General features: G+C 41.7%; 1 protein-coding gene across 1 annotated transcript; it reads right to left on the bottom strand.

The window, feature by feature from the left end:
• Nucleotides 1–387: 387 nt before the first annotated feature.
• On the bottom strand, nt 388–1,211 carry OAZ1 (ornithine decarboxylase antizyme 1). The gene is given in 4 exon segments (XM_030823547.1): nt 388–1,006; nt 1,008–1,036; nt 1,039–1,144; nt 1,146–1,211. Coding segments are annotated over 4 exon segments (696 nt in total). The 3' UTR covers nt 388–511.
• Between the last annotated feature and the right edge of the window lie 19,791 nt (nt 1,212–21,002).

Here is a 21,002-nt window from a genome sequence, read left to right as displayed (position 1 = left end):
CATTCTCCTGCCTCAGCCTCTCCGAGTAGCTGGGACTACAGGCGCCCGCCACCACGCCCGGCTAATTTTTTGTATTTTTAGTAGAGACGGGGTTTCACAGTGGTCCCGATCTCCTGACCTCGTGATCTGCCCGCCTCGGCCTCCCAAAGTGCTGGGATTACAAGCGTGAGCCACCGCGCCCGGCCTTTTTCCTTTTTCTTTTTTATTTTTTTTTTGAGACGGAGTTTCACTCTTGTTGCCCAGTCTGGAGTGCAACGGCACAATCTTGGTTCACCACAACCTCCGCCTCCTGGGTTCAAGCAATTCTCCTGCCTCGGCCTCCCAAATAGCTGAAATTACAGGCATGCGCCACCACGCCCAGCTATTTTTTTTTTTTTTTTTTTTTTAAGCATTCATTTGCAGTTACATGTGGACAAACCCAGGCGAGATGAGCTAGTCTACCGTTCCCACCCACCCGGCAGACGCCGGGGCGGCCCCAGGAGCTGGATGCCCAGCCCCGCTGCGGCCGCTACTACTCCTCGCCCAAAGACTCTCTGCCCGACGTGTGGGCCATGAAGCAAGCGTCGGGTCTCTTGGGGACAAGGGGATGCCCCGGTCTCACAGTCTCAAAGCCGCAAAAGCTGAAGGTCCGGAGCAAGGCGGCTCTGTCCTCGTGGTTCTTGTGCAAGCAAATGAAGACGTGGTCGGCGCTCAGCTGCTCCTCGGCGAACTGCTGGAGAACTGCAAAGCTATCCTCGCTCCCCTGGGGCAGCGCACCACCAGGGATCTCGATGTAGAGGCTGCCGCCGCTCAGCACGGCTCGCCAGTTAATGCGTTTGGCATCTGTGAGCCTGGAGTGGACGTTGAGAATCCTCGTCTTGTCGTTGGACGTTAGAGTCTCTGCTACATTCAGCCGATCATAGGAGTAGAGTAAGTTAGCTGAAAGATTGTGATCCCTCTGACGATTCCCTCGCCCACCCGGAATCTTCGGGGGTGGGCGAGGGGCATCAGGGGTGCGCGAGGCATCAGGAGCACCACCGAGACCCCGGACCAGGTTACTACAGCAGCGGAGGGAGACCCTGGAACTCTTGCTGCTGCGGCCGCTGCGGCTGTGCAGGCTGAGGAGCGGCCTGGTGCGGCTGGCATGGACGGTGGCGCTGGCTTTGATCCCCTTTCTTCTCTCTGGCAAAGCAGTGGCTTTTGAGGATTCGCTGCAGGGAGGAGTTCCCCATCCGGCCCCTGGGATCCGAAACCAGGAAAACCTCTGCTGCGCCTCTCTGCGCCGTGCGCCCTTAAAGCACAAATTGAGACGTCCCATAAGTTATCGAATACCTTAAATTTATTTTTTTATAATAAATATAAATTTTATATTTATTGTTATTTATTTTTATAATAAATATAAAATTTATATTTATTATTTATTTTTATAAATAAATACCAAAATAAAATTTGAATTTATTCATCCCCCTTTGAATTTTTACATCCATTGACACTGGTTAAGTGATCTTTTAAAAAAAAATCTACTTTATTTCCTGTCAGTAGGGGAAAAATGGCTTCCTTTGCGCATATTTTGTCATAAACAGCTTTGACAATAATTAAAAAAACCCTAAGCAAGAAAGGAAATAAATTAATTTATATAAATTATAATTTATGGTTTGGCTTTGCTCTGCATAATTACATAGTCAATAGAAGTGGTCCCTGCTGATTTCAACTTGGAATCAGCTTATAGACAAAGCACAAAAGACTGAATGTAAATGTTTTCCATCTTGATCATGTAAAAGTGAAACTACACATGATAGAAGTTGGAGGGTGAACGTGGGGAAGAACGCTGAAAGGAAAAGGAAAGCTTCTGATATTTGTATTTTAAAAAAACGAGGAGTCCGGCTGGGCGCGGTGGCTCATGCCTATAATCCCAGCACTTTGGGAGGCCAAGCGGGCGGATCATCTGAGGTCGGAAGTTAGAGACCAGCCTGACCAACATGGTGAAACCCCGTCTCTACTAAAAATACAAAATTAGCCGGGCGTGGCGGCACATGCCTGTAATCCCAGCTACTCAGGAGGCTGAGGCAAGAGAATCGCTTGATCCTGGGAGGCGAGGTTGCGGTGAGCCGAGATCGGGCCACTGCGCTCCAGCCAGGGGGACAGAGCGAGACTCCATCTAAAAAAAAAAAAAAAATACAGGGCCGGCTCGCGGTGGCTCACGCCTGGGATCTCAGCACTTTGGGAGGCCGAGGAGGCGGATCATGAGGTCAGGAGATCGAGACCATCCTGGCTAACACGGCGAAACCCCGTCTCTACTAAAAATACAAAAAATTAGCCAGGCGTGGTGGCGGGCGCCTGTAATCCCAGCTACTCGGGAGGCTGAGGCAGGGAAATCGCTTGAACCCCCGGGAGGCGGAGCTTGCAGTGAGCAGAGATCGCGCCACTCCACTCCAGCCTGGGCGACAAGGCGAGACTCCGTCTCAAAAAAAAAAAAAAAAAAAAAATGAGAGAGAGAGAGAGAGCATCTAAAACAGTCAGTCCTGTAACTGTATTGAGAGAAGAGGAGGATTGTGTTAGCTTAATCCAAAAATAGACAAATCAAGGAATGGTGGCATAGTATATTATTTAGAAATATGAAGGTAAGCACAACAGAGAAAAAACGTCTTTCAATAGAGTTATTTTTAAAAAGCTTCCCATTGGGGAATGGGTCAGGGGAAGAAGGTGAGGACGGGTAGAACAGAGCCTTGTCTCGGGCAGCTACAAGACAGTGGACACCTGCACCTGCCCTCCAGAAAATATCCTTTATATAGCAAGTGGTTTTTTTGGTAAAACGTGCAGTTAGTCATGTCTCAGACACTCTTGCAAAACTCATGACCACTGGGGAAGTTAGATAAGCATCTTCATGAGGGATTATCTATGCTACAGGCATTGTTTCTGTGGGACTGCCTTGGTATGCAGGAGTCAAATATGGGTCATTATGTAGGCTTTGCTTGAAAATGGCATTACTCTTGCCATGCAACAGGCTGTTCTCCAAATGAAGAAAACAATTCCATGTACAATAACATCAAGAAATAATGTATTCAGGAATAAATTTAACAAAAGAAGTGCAAGACTTGTACAATGGAAACTATAGAATACCATTGAAAGAAATTAAAGCAGATCTAAATAAATGGAAAGGCCTCCTATGTTCATGGATCAGAAGACTTATTATTAAAATGGACATATTCCCCAAATTGATCTACAGATTCAATGCAATTCCTACAAAAATCCTAGCTGGATTTTTTTTTTTTTTTTTGCAGAAATTGATGAGCTGATTCTAAAATTCATATGCAAATGTAAGGGAACTAGAATAGCCAAAACAATTCTGAAAAAGAAGAGCAAATTTTGGGACTCTCACTTCCTGATTTCAAAACCTACTACAAAGCTCCAATAATCAAAACAGTGTGGTGGTAGTGTAGGGATGACATATAGATCAATGGAATAGGAATGAGAGTTCAAAAATAAATTCTCCTATTACAACCAATTCATTTTTGACAAGGGTGCCAAAACAATTCAACCAGAAAGATAGTCTTTTCAACAAAAGGTGCTGTACAACTGGATATCTACATTCAAAAGAATGGAAATGGAGAGTGACTGACTGATAATGGGTACAAGATTCTTTTGGGAGTGATTACAGCATTCTAAAATAGATTCTGGTGGTGGCTGCCTAACTATGTACACTAAAACCCATAGATTTTACCCTGTAGGTGAATTTTATGGTATATAATTATATATCAATAAAGTTGTTTTAAAGCATGTCAGATGTCACTCCTTTACTTACAATTCTCCAAAGGCTTTTGATATTATGTAGGCTAGTTGTTCTTGACAAGGGTCAGAGTAGAGGAGGATTTTTCTGTAGGGGACATTTAACAATGTCTGGAGACATTTTTGGCTGTCACACTGGCAGGGGACTACTAGCATCAAGTAGGAAGAGGCCAAGGATGCTTCATTTTTTTTTTCTTGAGTCAGAGTCTTGCCCTTGTCACCCAGGCTGGAGTGCAGTGGTGCGATCTTGGCTCACTGCAACCTCCACCTCCCAGGCTTGAGCAATTCTCATGCCTCAGCCACCTGAGTAGCTGGGATTACAGGTGTGTGCCACCATGTCTGGCTAATTTTTATATTTTTAGTAGAGACAGCGTTTCACCATGTTGGCCGGGCTTGTCTCGAACTCCTGACTTCAGATGATTCACCTGCCTCAGCCTCCCAAAGTGCTGGGATTACAGGCATGAGCCACCAGGCCCAGCCCCAAGGATGCTTCTTAATATTTTACAATGTTTTGAGCTAGGCAATCCTCTACAAAAAAGGATTATCTATCCCAAAACGTCAATAGTGCTGAGACTGAGACACCTTGATCTAGAGAAAAAGCAAGGTCCTTACAATGGCCTATAAAGCTCTACCTACTCTGGCTCTGGCTGCCTCTATTGTCATCCCCCTCCACTCTCCTTATTGTTCACTCTCCTTCAGGCACACTGGCCTAGTCGCTGTTTCTCAAACACACCAGGCTCACTTTTTCCTTGGAGCCTTTGCATGTGTTATTCCTCTTGCTTAAGAGCCTCTTCCCCCATTGACCACATGGCTAAATCCCCTAACTTTTTCAAGTCTTTGAACAAGTGTCCCTTCTCAATGAGACCTACCTTGACCATCCAATTTAAAATTACAACACTCCTGGCCAGGCGCAATGGCTCACACCTGTAATCCCAGCACTTTGGGAGGCATAGGTGGGCGCATCACCTGAGGTCAGGAGTTCAAGACCAGCCTGGCCAACGTGGTGAAACCCCGTCTCTACTAAAAACTACAAAAATTAGCTGGGCATGGTGGCAGGCACCTGTAATCCCAGCTACTCAGGAGGCTGAGGCAGGAGATCACTTGAATCAGGGAGGCAGAGGTTGCGGTGAGCTGAGATCACACAGCAGAGATCGCGCCATTGCACTCCAGCCTGGGGAACGAGGGAGAGACTTCATCTCAAAAAAAAAAAAAAAAAATTACAACACTCCTGTAGTCGCTAGCACTCCTTCCTGTCCTGTTCTATTTCTTTTTTTAAATTCCCTGTTACTTATTGCCTTAGAATCTATTGTTTACTTTGGTTATTTAGCATGTCTATTGCTGTTGTCTGTCTTCCTTAAGCATCACAAGGGTCCTCATCCATTTTGCTCACTGACCTGTCGCAGTGCTTGGGATATTGTAGCTGTCAATAAATATTTATTGAATAAGTTGAATGAATACACCTGATTATTTCCAAAGCCTTTAAAAACATTTAGGCATTCGCTATTCAATATCTATCCCAAATTTCCAAAAGTCATTTTAAAACCAAGTATTTATTAAAAATCTAAATTACATACTGTAAATTATACCTAATAGCACATTCTTTCTTTCTTTCTTTTTTTTTTTTTTGAGACAGAGTCTTGCTCTGCCACCCAGGCTGGAATGCAACTCCCGCTTCCCAAGTTCAAGCGATTCTCCTGCCTCAGCCTCCCAAGTAGCTGGGATTACAGGCATGAAGCCACAACACCTGGCTAATTTTTGTATTTTTAGTAGAGGCAAGATTTCACCATGTTGGCCAGACTGGTCTCAAACTTCTGACCACAGATGATATGCCCACCTCAGCCTCCCAAAGTGCTGGGATTACAGGTGTGAGCCACTGCACTCGGCCAATAATATACTCTTAACTCTAGATAAGACTTTTTGAAAACTCATAGATTATTCTCTTACACTCCTGACATCCTCCATCTCTGACTTTAGTTTTCAGTTTTTGGTTGAGACAGGTCTTGCTCTGTCACCCAACCTGTAGTGCAGTGGTGTGATCGTAGCTCATTACAGCCTCAAACTCTTTGGCTCAAGCAATCCTCCCGTCTCAGCCTCCAGAGTAGCTGAGACTACAGGCATGTGCCACTATACCCGGCTTTTTCTTTTTTGGCAGGGAGCAGGGGTAGATACAGGGTCTTGCTTTGTTGCCCAGACTGGTTCTCAACTCCTGGCCTCAAGCAATTCTCCCACCTCAGCCTTCCAAAGTGCTGGGATTATAGGTGTAAGCTGCCACACCTGTCTGCTTGAGTCTGAGAGGCAGAGGTTGCAATGAGCCAAGATCACACCATTGCACTCCAGCCTGGGCAACAGAGTGAGACTCTGCTCAAAATAAATAAATAAATAAATAAAGTAAGATAATTAAAGATTATTATTATTATTTTAGAGCAGGGTCTCACTATGTTGCCCAGGCTGGAGTTCAGTGGCTATTTACAGGCATAATCACAATATGTGACAGCCTCAAACTCCTGGGCATAAGTGATCCTCCCGCTTCAGCCTCTGGAGTAGCTGGGACTACAGGTGCACGCCACCACGCCCAGCTATTCTACTGTTTTGCTCAATACATGGCTCCTAGTTAATACAACTAGTATGGCACATTTATATTGTCTTGAACTGAAATTTGAGTATTTTCTTTTCAGTATCTAAATATGGAGATGTTGCCTACAACTTTTAATTTAAATTCCCAGATATGGTACAATTTTCTTTCCTGTCCTTTTTAGTGGTATTCCTTTAAAAAAAAAAAGAAGCAGGGAACTATTAAGTTATATTGATAAATCTGACACCATAGAAGCACAGAATCTTGGAGCTGAAATAATTGCCAAAAAGAAGCAGGGAGTGGGTGGCTCACACCTGTAATCCCAGGCCTTTGGGAGGCAAAGGCGAGCAGATCACTTGAGGCCAGGAGTTCGACATCAGCCTGGCCAACATGGTAAAACCCCATCTCTACTAAAAATACAAAAATTAGCTGGGCATGGTGGCATGCTTATAAGCTTATAATCTCAGCTGCTTCGGAGGCTGAGGCAGGAGAATTGCCTGAACCCGGGAGGGGAGGTTGCAGTGAGCCGAGAGCATGCCACTGCACTCCAGCCTAGGTGACAGAGCCAGACTCTGTCTCAAAAAAAAAAAAAAAAAAAAAGAATTGATAAAAATAATTTATTCCATCACTCCCTACCCCCATTTTTTGTTGTTGTTGTTGTTGTTTATTTTTGAGACTGAGTCTTACTTTGTTGCCCAGGCTAGAGTGCAGTGGTGCAATCTCAGCTCACTGCAACCTCTGCCTCCCAGGTTCAAGTGATTCTCCTGTCTCAGCCTCCCGAGTAGCTGGGATTACAGGTGCCTGCCACCACGCCCGGCTAATTTTTGTATTTTTAATAGGTGAGCCACCTCACCTGACCTAGACTTTTTTATTTATAAAACTTGGGGTATGGCCGTAATCCCAGCACTTTAGGAGGCCTAGCCAGACAGATTATGTGAGTCTAGGAGTTTGAGACCAACCTGGGCAACATGGCAAAGCCCTGTCTCAAAAAAAAAAAAAAAAAAAAAAAAAAAAGCTGGGCTCGGTGCCTCATTTCTGTAATCTCAGCACTTTGGGAGGCAGAGGACGGTAGATCACTTGAGGTCAGGGGTTTAAGACCAGCCTGGCCAACATGGTGAAACCCTCGTCTCTAGTCAAAATACAAAAATTAGCCAGGTGTGGTGGCACGTTCCTGTAATCCCAGCTACTGGGGAGGCTGAGGCAGGAGAATCGCTTGCACCTGGGAGATGGAGGTTGCCGTGAGTCGAGATCACACCACTGCACTCCAGCCTGGGCTACAGAGTGAGACTGTCTCAACTAAAAAAAGAAAAACTTATAAGATGATCTGGCTCCTACTCATGGTCTCTTTATGCTGCACTCATTTCTCATAAGTAAAGATTTTTATGTCAATAATTTATGACTTATTAAATAGATTTATTTGTGTTCTAATTCATAAAAAACAAAGGTATTTTTAGCCACTTATGTCAAGAACACAAAAAATAAAGTAGAAATGAAGATGGGACATTATAGTCATTGAGAAAACCAGGCACCCAGCTTTGGGTACAGAAATCTGCAGTCCTTGGACATCTTGACCTGATTTATCTTCTTTTTGTTTCTATGTTTCTTTGTTTTTCTTTCTGTAATATTGTACAATCTCCTCTTTGCAGTATGGAGAATTGTTGGAAAACGTTCTCAGAATTTATTTTCTTTTGGTATAGTGCTAAATATTGGGGAAGGAACAGCCTTGTTGTATGTGGTATCAGGTGTTCTTTTTTATGTCTTTATTTTATTTTTTAAGAAATATTTTTTTTAAATAAAAATAAAATTAGAGACAGAGTCTTGCTATGTTACCCAAGCTGGTCTCGAACTCCTGGGCTCAAGTAATCCACCCACCTCAGCCTCCTAAAGTGCTAGGATTACAGGCATGAGCCACTGTACCCAGCTGGTATCAGGTATTTTTGAGTGTCCATCTGAGAGCATTACCAAGGCTTATGGGAAGATGCTACGTGTTGCATTCCAAGCAACATGTATTTGCTTGGAATGTTTGTTCCAAAACATTCTCACAAGAAGGTAAGGCAGCAAACACCTCTTAATTTGGACAAAATGTCTTCCTCTTCCCAGCTCTCTCAGTCAAAAATATCCTCCACCCACTACTGCTTATAAACTACTGATTATGGCACTTGATTGTGATGGAGGAGGGGCATTGGACTGGGATGGAATGGTTTAGTATGTGCAGGCTGAGGCCATTAAAATCCTCTGCAAAAGTTGATTCCTCAGAACTGTGTCTGACCCCGCGATGCCATTGTGCCTCATGAGCTCCTAAAGTCTCCTAAGACCTTGCGAGCTGTATGTAGCAGTCAGGTTAGGTTCTTTGGCTCTGTAGTCAGAATTACTAGCTTCAAATTCTGTTTCTTACTAGTTGTCTCACTCTGCCCTTAACTTCATGTCTTGGTTTCTATATTGAAAATTGAGGATGATTGAGCTCACTTCATAAGATGGTTGAATTTAATTAACTAATTAAATTAGTTAATTTCCATAACCTCTACGAAAGTTCATGGTTCCTAGTAAGTGCTCAATAAACGTTGGTAATAATTACTCGTCTTTTCTCCCTGGTAGGTATGGCTACTAACAAATACATAGCTTTCTGCTGGTTTTGATCTGATCCACAGTGTTAAGAGCACCAACATGACAGGTAGATTCTACACTTACTCCTCCCACAGGGCCGCCTCCTTCTGCCTACAATACTCTCCTGTTCGTCTCCAATCCCAGTTGTGTAACCGCCAAGGAGTTCACCTTGCCCACTGTCTAGACAGAGCCGATTCATCAAGACAGAGGAATTGCAATATAGAAAGAGTAATTCAAGCAGAGCCGGCTGTGCGGGAGAACAGAGTTTTATTATTACTCAAATCTGTCTCCCCGAGCAGTTTTTAAGGATAATTAGCTGGGCGTGGTGGTGGGTGCCTGTAATCCCAGCTACTCGGGAGGCTGCAGCAAGGAATTGCTTGAACCCAGGAGGCGGAGGTTGCAGTGAGCCGAGATCACACCATTGCACTCTAGCCTGGGCGACAAGAGTGAAACTCTGTCTCGAGAAAAAAAAAAAAAAGAAACTTATGACTCCCAAATAGAAGGCATATTTGAGACAAGCTACATTCTCTAAAAGTGTTCTGTTGTGTTATTTTTGCATAGCCTGAGTAAACATTTAATGCACTTATCCAATTCTTTCTTACCTGTGGATTTTTTTTCTCTGATGGCTGTAATCATATAATTTTACTAAGGGCCATTGATCATTGTAATTTAGCTTATCTGTTTATTACAAAATGCCATTTAACTATTACTAAGTCATCAAATTCTGGTAGCTAGCATAAAAATAACTCTGGGGCAGCCAGCAAGCAATCAGGAATTGCTGAGGCCTGTATAGTTCAATTACTTTGAGTAAAGTCTACACATTTCGATAATTGTTATGGTGAAATAATCTTATGTGCATTTTTTATTTTATATGGAAATAAGAGTTTTATTTTTTTCTAAGTAAATAATGAACTGTGTCCACTTGAATAGATTCTCTTTTTTTCTGATGGCCTAGTGTTGCTAGCCAAAATACAATGAAGCTGAGCTTCAGGATCTTAGTGCTTTTCAGGCCTGAACTGCTAGCATTTTATTTTGCTTCTCAGAAGAGAAGAGCATTCTCATCAAAGAGCATATTTATTAATACACTGGCATATTTCATTCCTGAGTGAGACAAGAGAATTAAGGATAGAAGACTTTTCAGTTCTTTCAAATCCATCCACAAGAAACAATTGAATGGAGCCCTCCTAACATGAGGCTATTTTAAGAAGGGGAAGGATGCTTATTTATTGGGTACCGATAGACAAAGGAGTAAGCAATGACCCAACAGCCTCATTCTCCCTAATTGCCCATCCTTCTCCTAGCAGTGTTCTTCCTCAGGATGGAGGTGCCTGGAAGTGCTGCTAGTGGCCACTCCTGAACCACAGACTATCCTGGGTTAACGTCTTCGGTTGTATATTCAGAAGGAAAAAGCCAAGGAGTCATCTGTGGTCTCAGGGTACCATCTGAACAAGCAATATACATCCAGCGAAGAACACTCTGTCCCCTTAGAGAGTTTCCAGTCCTTTCCCACATAAACAGACTAACACCTGCACTCTTTTCCTCATCTTCAGCGCATGTCTGTCACAAACAGAACTTTCAGAAATCCTTTATGAAGGTATAGACTTCAAACTCCTGTGAGTTTAGTTATTATGAGTCTACTCTTTGAGCCTAATCCTCTTTGGGCACACTGACAGAGCTCAGACCCTGGGCTAGGAAGTCCCTGTTTGGCCAGCTTGTCAGCCTCTATTGCTGTCATCTCTAGTTCACTTAAATGGAACTGCAAGAGTTACAACATTCTGTATATTTCAATTAACATTACTGTACTAGGGAAAGTAGTGATGCTTTCTTTCCAGTTGGAGATTTATTGTCTCTAAATTGGGGATCTTCTCAATCCAAGTTCACCCTGTGAACATGTTGTGAAATTGTCATCTGAAGCAGGCCCCTCAAAGATGGTTGAGAAGCCTTGCATTTTCCTGGAGCAGAGGACACTGTTTATCTTGGCAGAATTCCAAGCCTAATCAGTAGATACGAAAAGCAAGAAGAAAGGAGCATGTGTTCAAAGCTTTTTCTTATCAAGTCTTTAGGGTGCAGGCCCTGGGAAAAATGCTGCAGGTACATTAGGACGGAAAGACTATGTTGGGAGAAAGCCCTTGGCTAATAAGAACATAGGTCTAGTAGAATATTGAGGAGCCCTTTAAGGAGAAAACAATTAGCTTTTTCGAAGCTTTCCTTTTAGAGACCAACTCACTATTATTAACAAATTAGACATACAAAGAAATAGATTATTCAAGAAAAAGGACTTCAGCCACAGAAGTAAAATGGGCAGAGTTAGATCAAGAGAGAGCAAATATTCAATAGGAAGCAAAGAGTAAACAATACATGCATTCGTTGCCAGTAATAAGGTAAAAAATACTAGCAATAAGGTAAAAAATGCAAGACAAAGCACATTAAGGGTTCTATTTGACCTTTCTCAAATAAAGAAAACTGTATTTAAAATAGTAGCCCCCATTTCTGATGAGATTGTGACAAAATTGAGGTGAGAATAGGAATGAAAATAGGAATACCATTTGGGAAAACAAAATAGCCATAATTAGCAACAGGCTTTTATTGAGGGTATAGTTCAATGACTTTTAATATATTTGCAGAGTTGTACAACCATTACCACAATCTAGAAACAGTCTTGAAAATATTAATATCCTTGAAATTACTCCTGGATCAAGAATTAATAATAACAGCAGTTGTTATTCTGTATTGAGTACTAACTCAGAACCAAGCACTTTACATATAATTTATTCATTTCAATTCTCACAACAATCCTATGAGGAAGGTGTTATTAGTGACCCTTCTTGATAAATGAAATACTGAGATATAGAGAAGTTAAGAAATTTGCCCAAACTACCATGGACAGTGTTAAAAACCAGATCATCTCTTTCCAGAACCTATACTCATAACCAACCACTACACTATAAGGAAATAATACAACAAAAGTAAAAAGCTCCATGCAGGAAGAGTTAATTACAGAATTCTGTAAGATCCAATAATGGGCATAAGTTAAATGCTCTACAACCCAACAAAGAATAGGTTTAGTAGATTTTGATGTGTCTGCTACTCAGCCATAAAAAGGAACATAGTAGACCCTGTAGAAATAAGGAAAATATTTATGAGATTCAATAGCAGAGTATAGTAGTTGTTGGATGAATGAATAAACCAGCATAGACCCTGCCTTCTTCAATATCTGTCCTTCACAAACGATCATCAATTGCTGTATACCCAGGGCCAAGGCCAGTGTCTTCAATGCATGGGGCTCTCCAAGTGGCTGTGGGGTTGTAAGATCTCTTCACTGGGTGAGCCACAGGAAATGACTCCAAGAGTCAGGCTCCTTCTGAGCTGAGACCCGGCTGGGCATTGGAGATGTTCTCCAAGGACAAACGTATTTTTGTTTTTGTTTTTGTTTTTTGAGATGGAGTCTCTGTCACGCAGGCTGGAATGCAATGGCGCAGTCTTGGCTCACTGCAACCTCAACCTCCTGAGTTCAAGCGATTCTCCTGCCTCAGAGTAGCTGAGATTACAGGCACGCGCCACCACATCTGGCTAATTTTTGTATTTTTAGTAGAGACAGGGTTTCACCATGTTGGCCAGGCTGGTCTCGAACTTCTGACTTCAGGTGATCCACCCACCTCGGCCTCCCAAAGTGCTGGGATTACAGGCGAGAGCCACCACACCTGGCCAGTGTCAGAATTGAATTGAATTATAGGACAATCAGTCGGTGTCTGCTGGAGAACTGATTTATGGGGGGTAGGAAAAAAACAACCCAATCTGGTGTCAGAAGCATTTTGTGCTGCATTGACTGTGAGATTAGGAAGAAAAATTTGGTTTTTTCTATCTCAAACACCATCCTAATAGGTGTCAGGTGGTACCTCATTGCGGTTTTGATTTGCATTTCCCTAAGGATTAGTGATGTTGAGCATCTTTTAATCTACTTATCTGCCATTTGTATATCTTCTTTAGAGAAATGTCTATTCAAGCCCTTTGCCAATTTTTGAATTGCTTTGTTTGCTTATTTTGCTGAGTTTTAGAGATTCGCTATATATTCTGAATATTAATCCCTTATTAGATACATAATTTGCAAAAAGGTCTGCCATTCTGTAAGTTGCCTTTTTTACTCTGTTGATAGTATCATTTGCTGTGCAAAATACTTTAATTTTCATGAAATCCAATTTGTCTATATTTTCTTTGGTTGCTTTTGTTTTTGGTGTCATATCCAAGAAATTATTGCCAAATCCAATGCCGTGAAGTTTTGTCCTATGTTTTCTTCTAAGAATTTTATAATTTTAGGTATTACATTTGGGTCATAAATCCATTTTGAGTTAATTTTTGTATATGGTGTTAAATAAGGATCCAACTTCATTCTTTTGTGTGTGAATATTTAGTTTTCCTAGAACTATTTGTTGAAAAGATTGTCTTTTCCTGGCCGGGCACGGTGGCTCACGCTTGTAATCCCAGCACTTTGGGAGGCCGAGGGGGGCGGATCAAGAGGTCAGGAGATCGAGACCACTGTGAAACCCCGTCTCTACTAAAAATACAAAAAAATTAGCCGGGCGTGGCGGGCGCCTGTAGTCCCAGCTACTCGGAGAGGCTGAGGCAGGAGAATGGCGTGAACCCGGGAGGCGGAGCTTGCAGTGAGCCGAGATCGCGCCACTGCACTCCAGTCTGGGCGACAGAGCGAGATTCCGTCTCAAAAAAGAAAAAAAAAAAAAGAAAAGAAAAGATTGTCTTTTCCCCATTGAATGATCTTGGCACCTATGTAAAAAAATTATTTGAACATATATGCCCGGATTTATTTCTAGATTTGCTATTCTACCCCATTGGTCTATAACTGTCTTTTTAAAAACTAAATTATTATAAAATTTATGGAAATATCATAGTTGTACATATTTTATGTACATATACACAGATAGTTGTACACATATCTATCTTTATGCCAGTACCACTACACTGTTTTAATTACTGTAGCTTTGTAGTCAGTTTTGAAATCAGGAACTGTGAGTCTTCCAGCTTTGTTCTTCCGTTTCAGGATTGTCTTGGTTATCCAAGATCCTTTGAGATTCCATATGAGTTTTTTTATTTATGCAAAAAAGTCCTTGGCGTTGTGATAGGAATTGCATTCAATCTGTTGATCTCTTTGGATAGTATTGACATCTTATAATATTAAATCTTTGGATTCATGAACAGGGGATGTCTTTTTATTTATGTCTTCTTCAATTATTTTCAGAAATGTTTTGTAGTTTTCATTGTCCAAGCCTTTAATCTCCTTGGATAAATTAATTTCTAAGTATTTTATTCTTTTTGATGCTATTGTAAATGGGATCGTTTTCTTAATTTTTTTTCCAGATGGCTTATTGTTAGCGTATCAAAATGCAACTGATTTTTGTGTGCTAACTTTGTATCTTGCTACTTTGCTGAATTCACGTATTCGTTCTAACAGGTTTTTTTTCTGTTTAATCTTTGTTTGATGTTTAACATCAGAGGGTACATGTACAGATTTGTTACAAAGACATTTTGCATGATTCTGAGGTTCGGAGTATGAATGAATCTGTCACCCAGATAGTGAGCATAGTACCCAATAGGTAGCTTTTCAACCCTTGCTCCACTCCCGCACTTCCTGCTCTTGTATTTTTGTTTTTCCCAGTGAACAGTATTTCCCACTGTTCCCATCTTTATGTCCAAGTTTACCCAATGTTTAGTTCCCACTTATAAGTGAAAACATGAGATATTTGGTTTTCTGTTTCTGCATTAGTTTGCTTAGGATAATGGCCTCCAACCACATCCACGTTGCTGCAAAAGACATGATTTTGTTCTTTTTAATGGCTGCATAGTATTCCATAGCATATATGTACCACATTTTCTAAATCCAATCCACATTGATAGGCACTTGGGTTGATTCAATGTCTTTGCTATTGTGAACAGCACTGTAATGGACATAGATGTGCATGTGTCTTTTTGGTAGAATTATTTATTTTCCTTTGGGCACATACCCAGTAATGGAATTGCTGGGTTGAATGGTAGTTCAAATATTAGTTCATTAAGAAATCTCCAGGCTGGGCATGCTGGCTCATGCCAGCATAATCCCAGCACTTTGGGAGGCCGAGGTGGTTGGATCACTTGATGTCAGGAGTTTGAGACCAGCCTGGCCAACATGGCAAAACCCTGTCTCTACTAAAAATACAAAAATTAGCCAGGCATGGTGGTGTGCACTTGTAGTCCCGGTTACTCTGGAGGCTGAGGCATGAGAATCGCTTGAACCCGGGAGGTGGAGGTTGCAGTGAGCCAAGATTGCACCACTGCTCTACAGCCTGGGCAACAGAGCAAGACTCTGTCTCAAAAAAAAAAAAAAAAAAAAAAAAAGAAATCTCCAAACCGCTCTCCACAGTGGCTGAGCTAATTTACATTCCCACCAACAGTGTATGTATTCCCTTTTCTTTGCAGCCTCACCAACATCTATTATTTTTTGACTTTTTAACAAAAGCCATTCTGACTAGTCGAGATGGTATTTCATTGTGGTTTTGATTGACATTTCTCTGATGGTTAGTGATGATGAGCATTTTTTCATATGTTCATTGGCCATTTGTAAGTCTTTTTTTGAGAAGTCTGTTCATGTCCTTTGCCTACTTTTTAATGGAGTTATTTGTTTTTGCTTATTGATTTAAGTTCCTTATACATTTTGGATATTAGACCTTTGCTGAATTCATAGTTTGTGAATATTTTCTCCCATTCTGTAGGTTGTCTGTTTACCCCTTTGATAGTTTCTCTTGCTATGCAGAAGCTCTTTTGTTGAATTAGGCCCCATTTGTCAATTTTTGCTCTTGTTGCAATTGCTTTTGAGAACCTAGCCATAAATTATTTGCCAAGGCCAATATCAAGAAGGGTATTTCCTAGGTTTTCTTCCAGGATTTTTATAGTTTTAGGTTTTACATTTAAGTCCTTAATCCATCTTAAGTTAATTTTTATATATGGTGACAGGTAGGGGTTCAATTTCCTTCTTCTGCATACAGATAGCCAGTTATCCCAACACCATTTATTAAATAGGGAGTCTTTTCCCCATTGCCTTTTTTGTTGTTGTTGTTAGATAGGATCTCACTCTGTCACCCAGGCTGCAGTGCAGTGGCATGATCACAGCTTACTGCAGCCTCTTCCTCCTGAGCTCAAGCAATTCTTCACCTCAGCCTCCTGGGCGGCTGGGACTACAGGTGTGTGCCACCACGCCTGGATAATTTTTGTATTTTTTCTAGAGATGGGGTTTCACCATGTTGCCCAGGCTGGTCTTGAACTCCTGGGCTCAAGAAATTCTCCTTGCCTCAGCCTCTTCAAGTGCTGGGATTATGGGCTTGAGCCGCTGCGCTTGGCCCCATTGCTTATTTTTGTCGATTTTGTCCAAGATCAGATAGTTGTACATGTGTGGTTTAATTTTTGAGTTCTCTATTCTGTTTCCTTGGTTTATGTGACTGTATTTGTACCCATACCATGCTATTTTGGTTACTGTAGCCTTGTAGCATAAGTTCGAAGTTGTCTAATGAGATGTCTCTGACGTTTTTATTTTTGCTAAGGATTGCTTTGGTGATTCTGGCTCTTTTTTGATTCCACGTGCATTTTAGAATAGTTTTTTCCAATTCTGTGAGAAATGATGTTGGTGGTTTGAAAGGAATAGTATTGAACTTGTAGATTGCTTTGGGCAGTATTGCCATTTTAATGATGTCGATTCTTCCAGTTCATGAGCAGGAATATTTTCCCCTTTATATGTATCATACCTAATCTCTTTCAGCAATATTTTGTAGTTCTCCTTGTAGAGATCTTTCACCTCCTTGGTTAGGTATATTCCTAGGTATTTTATTCTTTTTGTGGCTATTATAAATGGGATTGTGTTCTTGATTTGGCTGTCAGCTTGAATGTTATTGGTGTATATATATGCTACTGATTTTTGTATCCTGAAACTTTACTGAAGTCGTTTATCAATTCTAGGGGTCATTTGGCAGAGTCTTTAAGGTTTTCAAGGCATAGAATCATATTGTCAGTGAAGAGATAGTTTGACTTCTTCTTTCCCTATTTTGATGCCTTTTATTTCTTTCTCTTACCTGATTGTTCTTCCTAGGACATCCTTGTCTTCCAGGACATAGTGGACACCCTTTGGACATCCTTGTCTTGTTCCAGTTCTCAAGGGGAAGACTTCAGCTTTTGCTGGCTCAGTATGATGTTAGCTGTGGATTTGTCATGGATGGCTCTTACTATTTTGACATAAGTTCCTTTGATGCCTAGTTTGGTGAGAATTTTATCATGAATAGAGGTTAGATTTCATCAAAAATGTTCCTGCATCTATTGAGATGATTGCATGCTTTTTGTTTTTAATTCTGTTTATGTGGTGAACCACATTCATTGATTTGCATATGTTGAACCAACCTTGCATCCCAGAAATGAAGTCTACTCGATCACAGTGGATTAACTTTTTGATGTGCTGCTGGATTTGGTTTGCCAATATTTTGTTGAGGATTTTTGCATCTATGTTCATCAGGGATATTGGCCTGAAGATTTTCTTTTTTTCTTTCTTCTTCTTTTTTTTTTTTTGAGACAGAGTTTCATCCTTGTTGCCCAGGCTGGAGTGCAATGGCACCATCTTGGCTCACTGTAACCTCTGCTTCCTGGATTCAAGCGATTCTCCTGCCTCAGCCTCCTGAGTAACTGGGATTATAGGCATACATCACCACGCCCCGAAAATTTTTGTATTTTTAGTAGGGACAGGGCTTCATCATGTTGGCCAGGCTGCTCTTGAATTCCTGTCCTCAGGTGATCCACTCGCCTTGGCCTCCCAAACTGCTGGGATTACAGACACGAGCCACCGTACCCGGCCGTTTTGTTTTTTTTGTTTTTTTTTCATTATGTCTCTGTCAGATTTTGGTATCAGGATGATACTGACTTCATAGAACGAGTTAGGGAGGAGTCGCTCCTGCTTGATTTTTTGGAATTGTTTCAGTAGGATTGGTACCAGCTCTTCTTTGTGCATCTGGTAGAATTTGGTTGTCAATCCATCTGGTCCAGGGCTTTTGTTGTTGTCGTTGAAGTTTTGCTCTTGTCTCCCAGGCTAGAGTGCAGTGGCAAAATCTTGGCTTACTGCAACCTCCGCCTCCCAGGTTCAAGTGATTCTCCTGCCTTCAGCCTCCCAAGTAGCTGGGATTACAGGTGCCTGCCACCATGGCTGGCTAATTTTTGTATTTTTAGTAGAGACGGGGTTTTGTCACGTTGGCCAGGCTGGTCTCGAACTCCTGACCTCAGCCTCAGCCTCCCAGAGTGCTGGGATTACAGGCATAAGCCACCATGCCTGGCCCCAGGGCTTTTTTTGATTGGTAGGTTTTATGTTACTGATTTAATTTCAGAACTCCTTATTGGTCTGTTCAGGTTCTCGGTTTTTTCCTGGTTCAGTCTTGGGAGGTGTATGTTTCTAGGAATTTATCCATTTCCTCTGGAGTTCTTTACTTACGTGCATAGAGGTGTTCATAATAGTTTCTGAAGCTATTTTGTATTTCTGTGGGATTAGTTGTATTGTCATCTTTGTTATTTCTGATTGTGCTTATTTGGATCTTCTCTCTTTTTTCTTTGTTAATCTAGCTAGTGGTGCATTACATTGATCTAGTTTCATATGTTGAATCATCCTTGCATTCCAGGAATAAATCCTACTTGGTCATGATGTATAATGTTTTTAACATGCTGCTGAATTTGGTTTGCTAGTCTTTTGTTGAGGAGTTTTGCATCAATGTTCTTAAAAAACATTGTTCTGTAGCTTTCTTTTTTTTAATCTGGCTTTTAAAATTAGGGTAATTCTGGCCTTATAGAGTGAGTTAGGAAGTGTTCCCTCCTCTTCCAGGTTTTGGAAAAGTTTGAGAAGGATTGGTGCTCATTCTTTAAATATTAGGTAGAATTTATTGGTAAAGCCATCATGTCCAGGGATTTTCTTTGTTAGGAGACAATGTCAGGGTTTTTTTTTAGACAGAGTCTTGCTCTGTCACCCAAGCTCTGGAGTGCAGTGGTGTGATCTTGGCTCACTGCCACCTCCACTTCCTGGGTTCAAATGATTCTCCTACCTCAGCCACCTAAGTAGCTGGGATGACTGGCATGCACCAACACACCTGGCTAATTTTTTTATATTTTTAGGAGAGATGGGGCTTCACCATGTTGGCCAGGCTGGTCCCGAACTCCTGACCTTGTGATCCACCTACCTTGGCCTCCCAAAGTGCTAGGATTACAGGCTTGAGCCACTGTGCCCAGCCAAGATTTTTTTATTACTGATTCAACCTCTTTATTAGTTATAGCTCTGTTCAGATTTTTTTTTTTTTTTTTGAGACAAGGTCCCATTCTGTCCCCCAGGCTGGAGTGCAGTGGCATGATTATAGCTCACTCACTGCAGCCTCAAACTCCGGGGCTCAAACGATCCTCCTGCCTTAGCCTCCTGAGTAGCTGGGACTACAGGCATGTACCACCATGCCCACCTAATTTTTATTTTTTTGTAGAGACAGGACCTCACTATGTTGCCCAAGCTGGTGATTTGCATTTTTTAAACTTTAACCTGTCTAGTGCCTATGCCCAACTTTCTTCCTGTGCCAGAGGCTACAGAGCTTCAGCCTGGGCTTCTTCAGTAGCTGCAGATGGGTAGACTGCAGGCTCCCTAGATCCTCCTTCCATGGTTTCCTCAGACTAGATTCTGGAACTGTTGTCCTTTGAAGGATTTGTGTATTTGCAATGTCTGCCTTTGGTGCTCATTCAATTATTAAACAGGAACTTGTCGAGCACTAAACTTGTGCGAGATCCTCTGAACACCAAGTGAATTAGACCTAGCCTCTGCTGTTGAAAACTTGCTAGTCTAAAGGTGAGACAATGAGGTAAATAGATGGGTGCAGACACTCTGAATAAGTTGAGGACGGAGTGGGTAAGAGAGAACACAGGAGTAGGTATCTAGGAAAGAAATCACGCTTGAGATGAGGATTAGAGGACATGGGCAGTTCTTTTCAGAATCAACAAATTTTAGACAATCAAAAGTGAGATTTAAGTTAATTATCAGGTAATTTATTCAAGTGTTACATTAAAAACAATTTAAGAAACCAATTGGTACAAATGAGTCTTTATTCTTCCACCCTTATAAAGATACCTGGTACTGGTACCTTTTTCTCTAATGCTAAAGTATGAGAATGTCTCTCTAAAGAAGTAGCGATTTGCCTGGGGAGGACTCCTTGAGAGAACATTTAGCTTGAGAGAAAGTAGATCAGACTTGCATAAAAAGAAGGATGGGATAAAAAGAAAAAAGTGGCAGCTTCACTTAGGAGTAATTCATGTAATGCACTTCACCCTCACGATGGAGTCAGTTTTGGGGTCATCAGACTGCCTGACTACTCCCCACCCATGCATTCTACAAAGCAGCCTCCCTGATCATGTGGTTCTCCTGCTCACATAGAGCCCATGATTAAGGAATAGACCTAGAGGAAAAATACACATGTAGAAGAAATTCATGCCATCTCTCTACATAGGAATCTGAGTGGGCAGCCAAACATTCAAAGAGAAAAAACAAACAAACAAACAAACAAAAACAAAATAGGTTCCCTAAAAAGCAGTAAGACTTATCATCATTAAAAATAAATGTTTGGCCGGGCATGGCAACTCATGCCTGTAATCCCAGCAGTTTGGGAGGCCGAGATGGGTGGATAACCTGAGGTCAGGAATTCGAGACCAGCCTGATCAATATGATGAAACCCTGTCTCTACTAAAAATACAAAAGTTAGCCAGCATAATGGCATGCACCTGTAATCCCAGCTACTTGGGAGGCTGAGGCAGGAGAATCGCTTGAACTCTGGAGGCAGAGGTTATAGTGAGCCGAAATCGCACTATTACACTCCAGCCTGGGCAACAAGAGCAAAACTCCATCTAAAAAAAAAATACAATAAATGTCTTCAAAATTGGCTGGGCGAGGTGGCTCATGCCTGTAATCCCAGCACTTTGGGAGGCTGAGGTGGGTGGATCACCTGAGGTCAGGAGTTCAAGACCAGCC

The sequence above is a fragment of the Nomascus leucogenys genome, chromosome 12 (assembly GCF_006542625.1).
Source record: "Nomascus leucogenys isolate Asia chromosome 12, Asia_NLE_v1, whole genome shotgun sequence".
Taxonomy (NCBI): domain Eukaryota; kingdom Metazoa; phylum Chordata; class Mammalia; order Primates; family Hylobatidae; genus Nomascus; species Nomascus leucogenys.
This window is presented reverse-complemented; position numbering and strand designations above follow the sequence as displayed.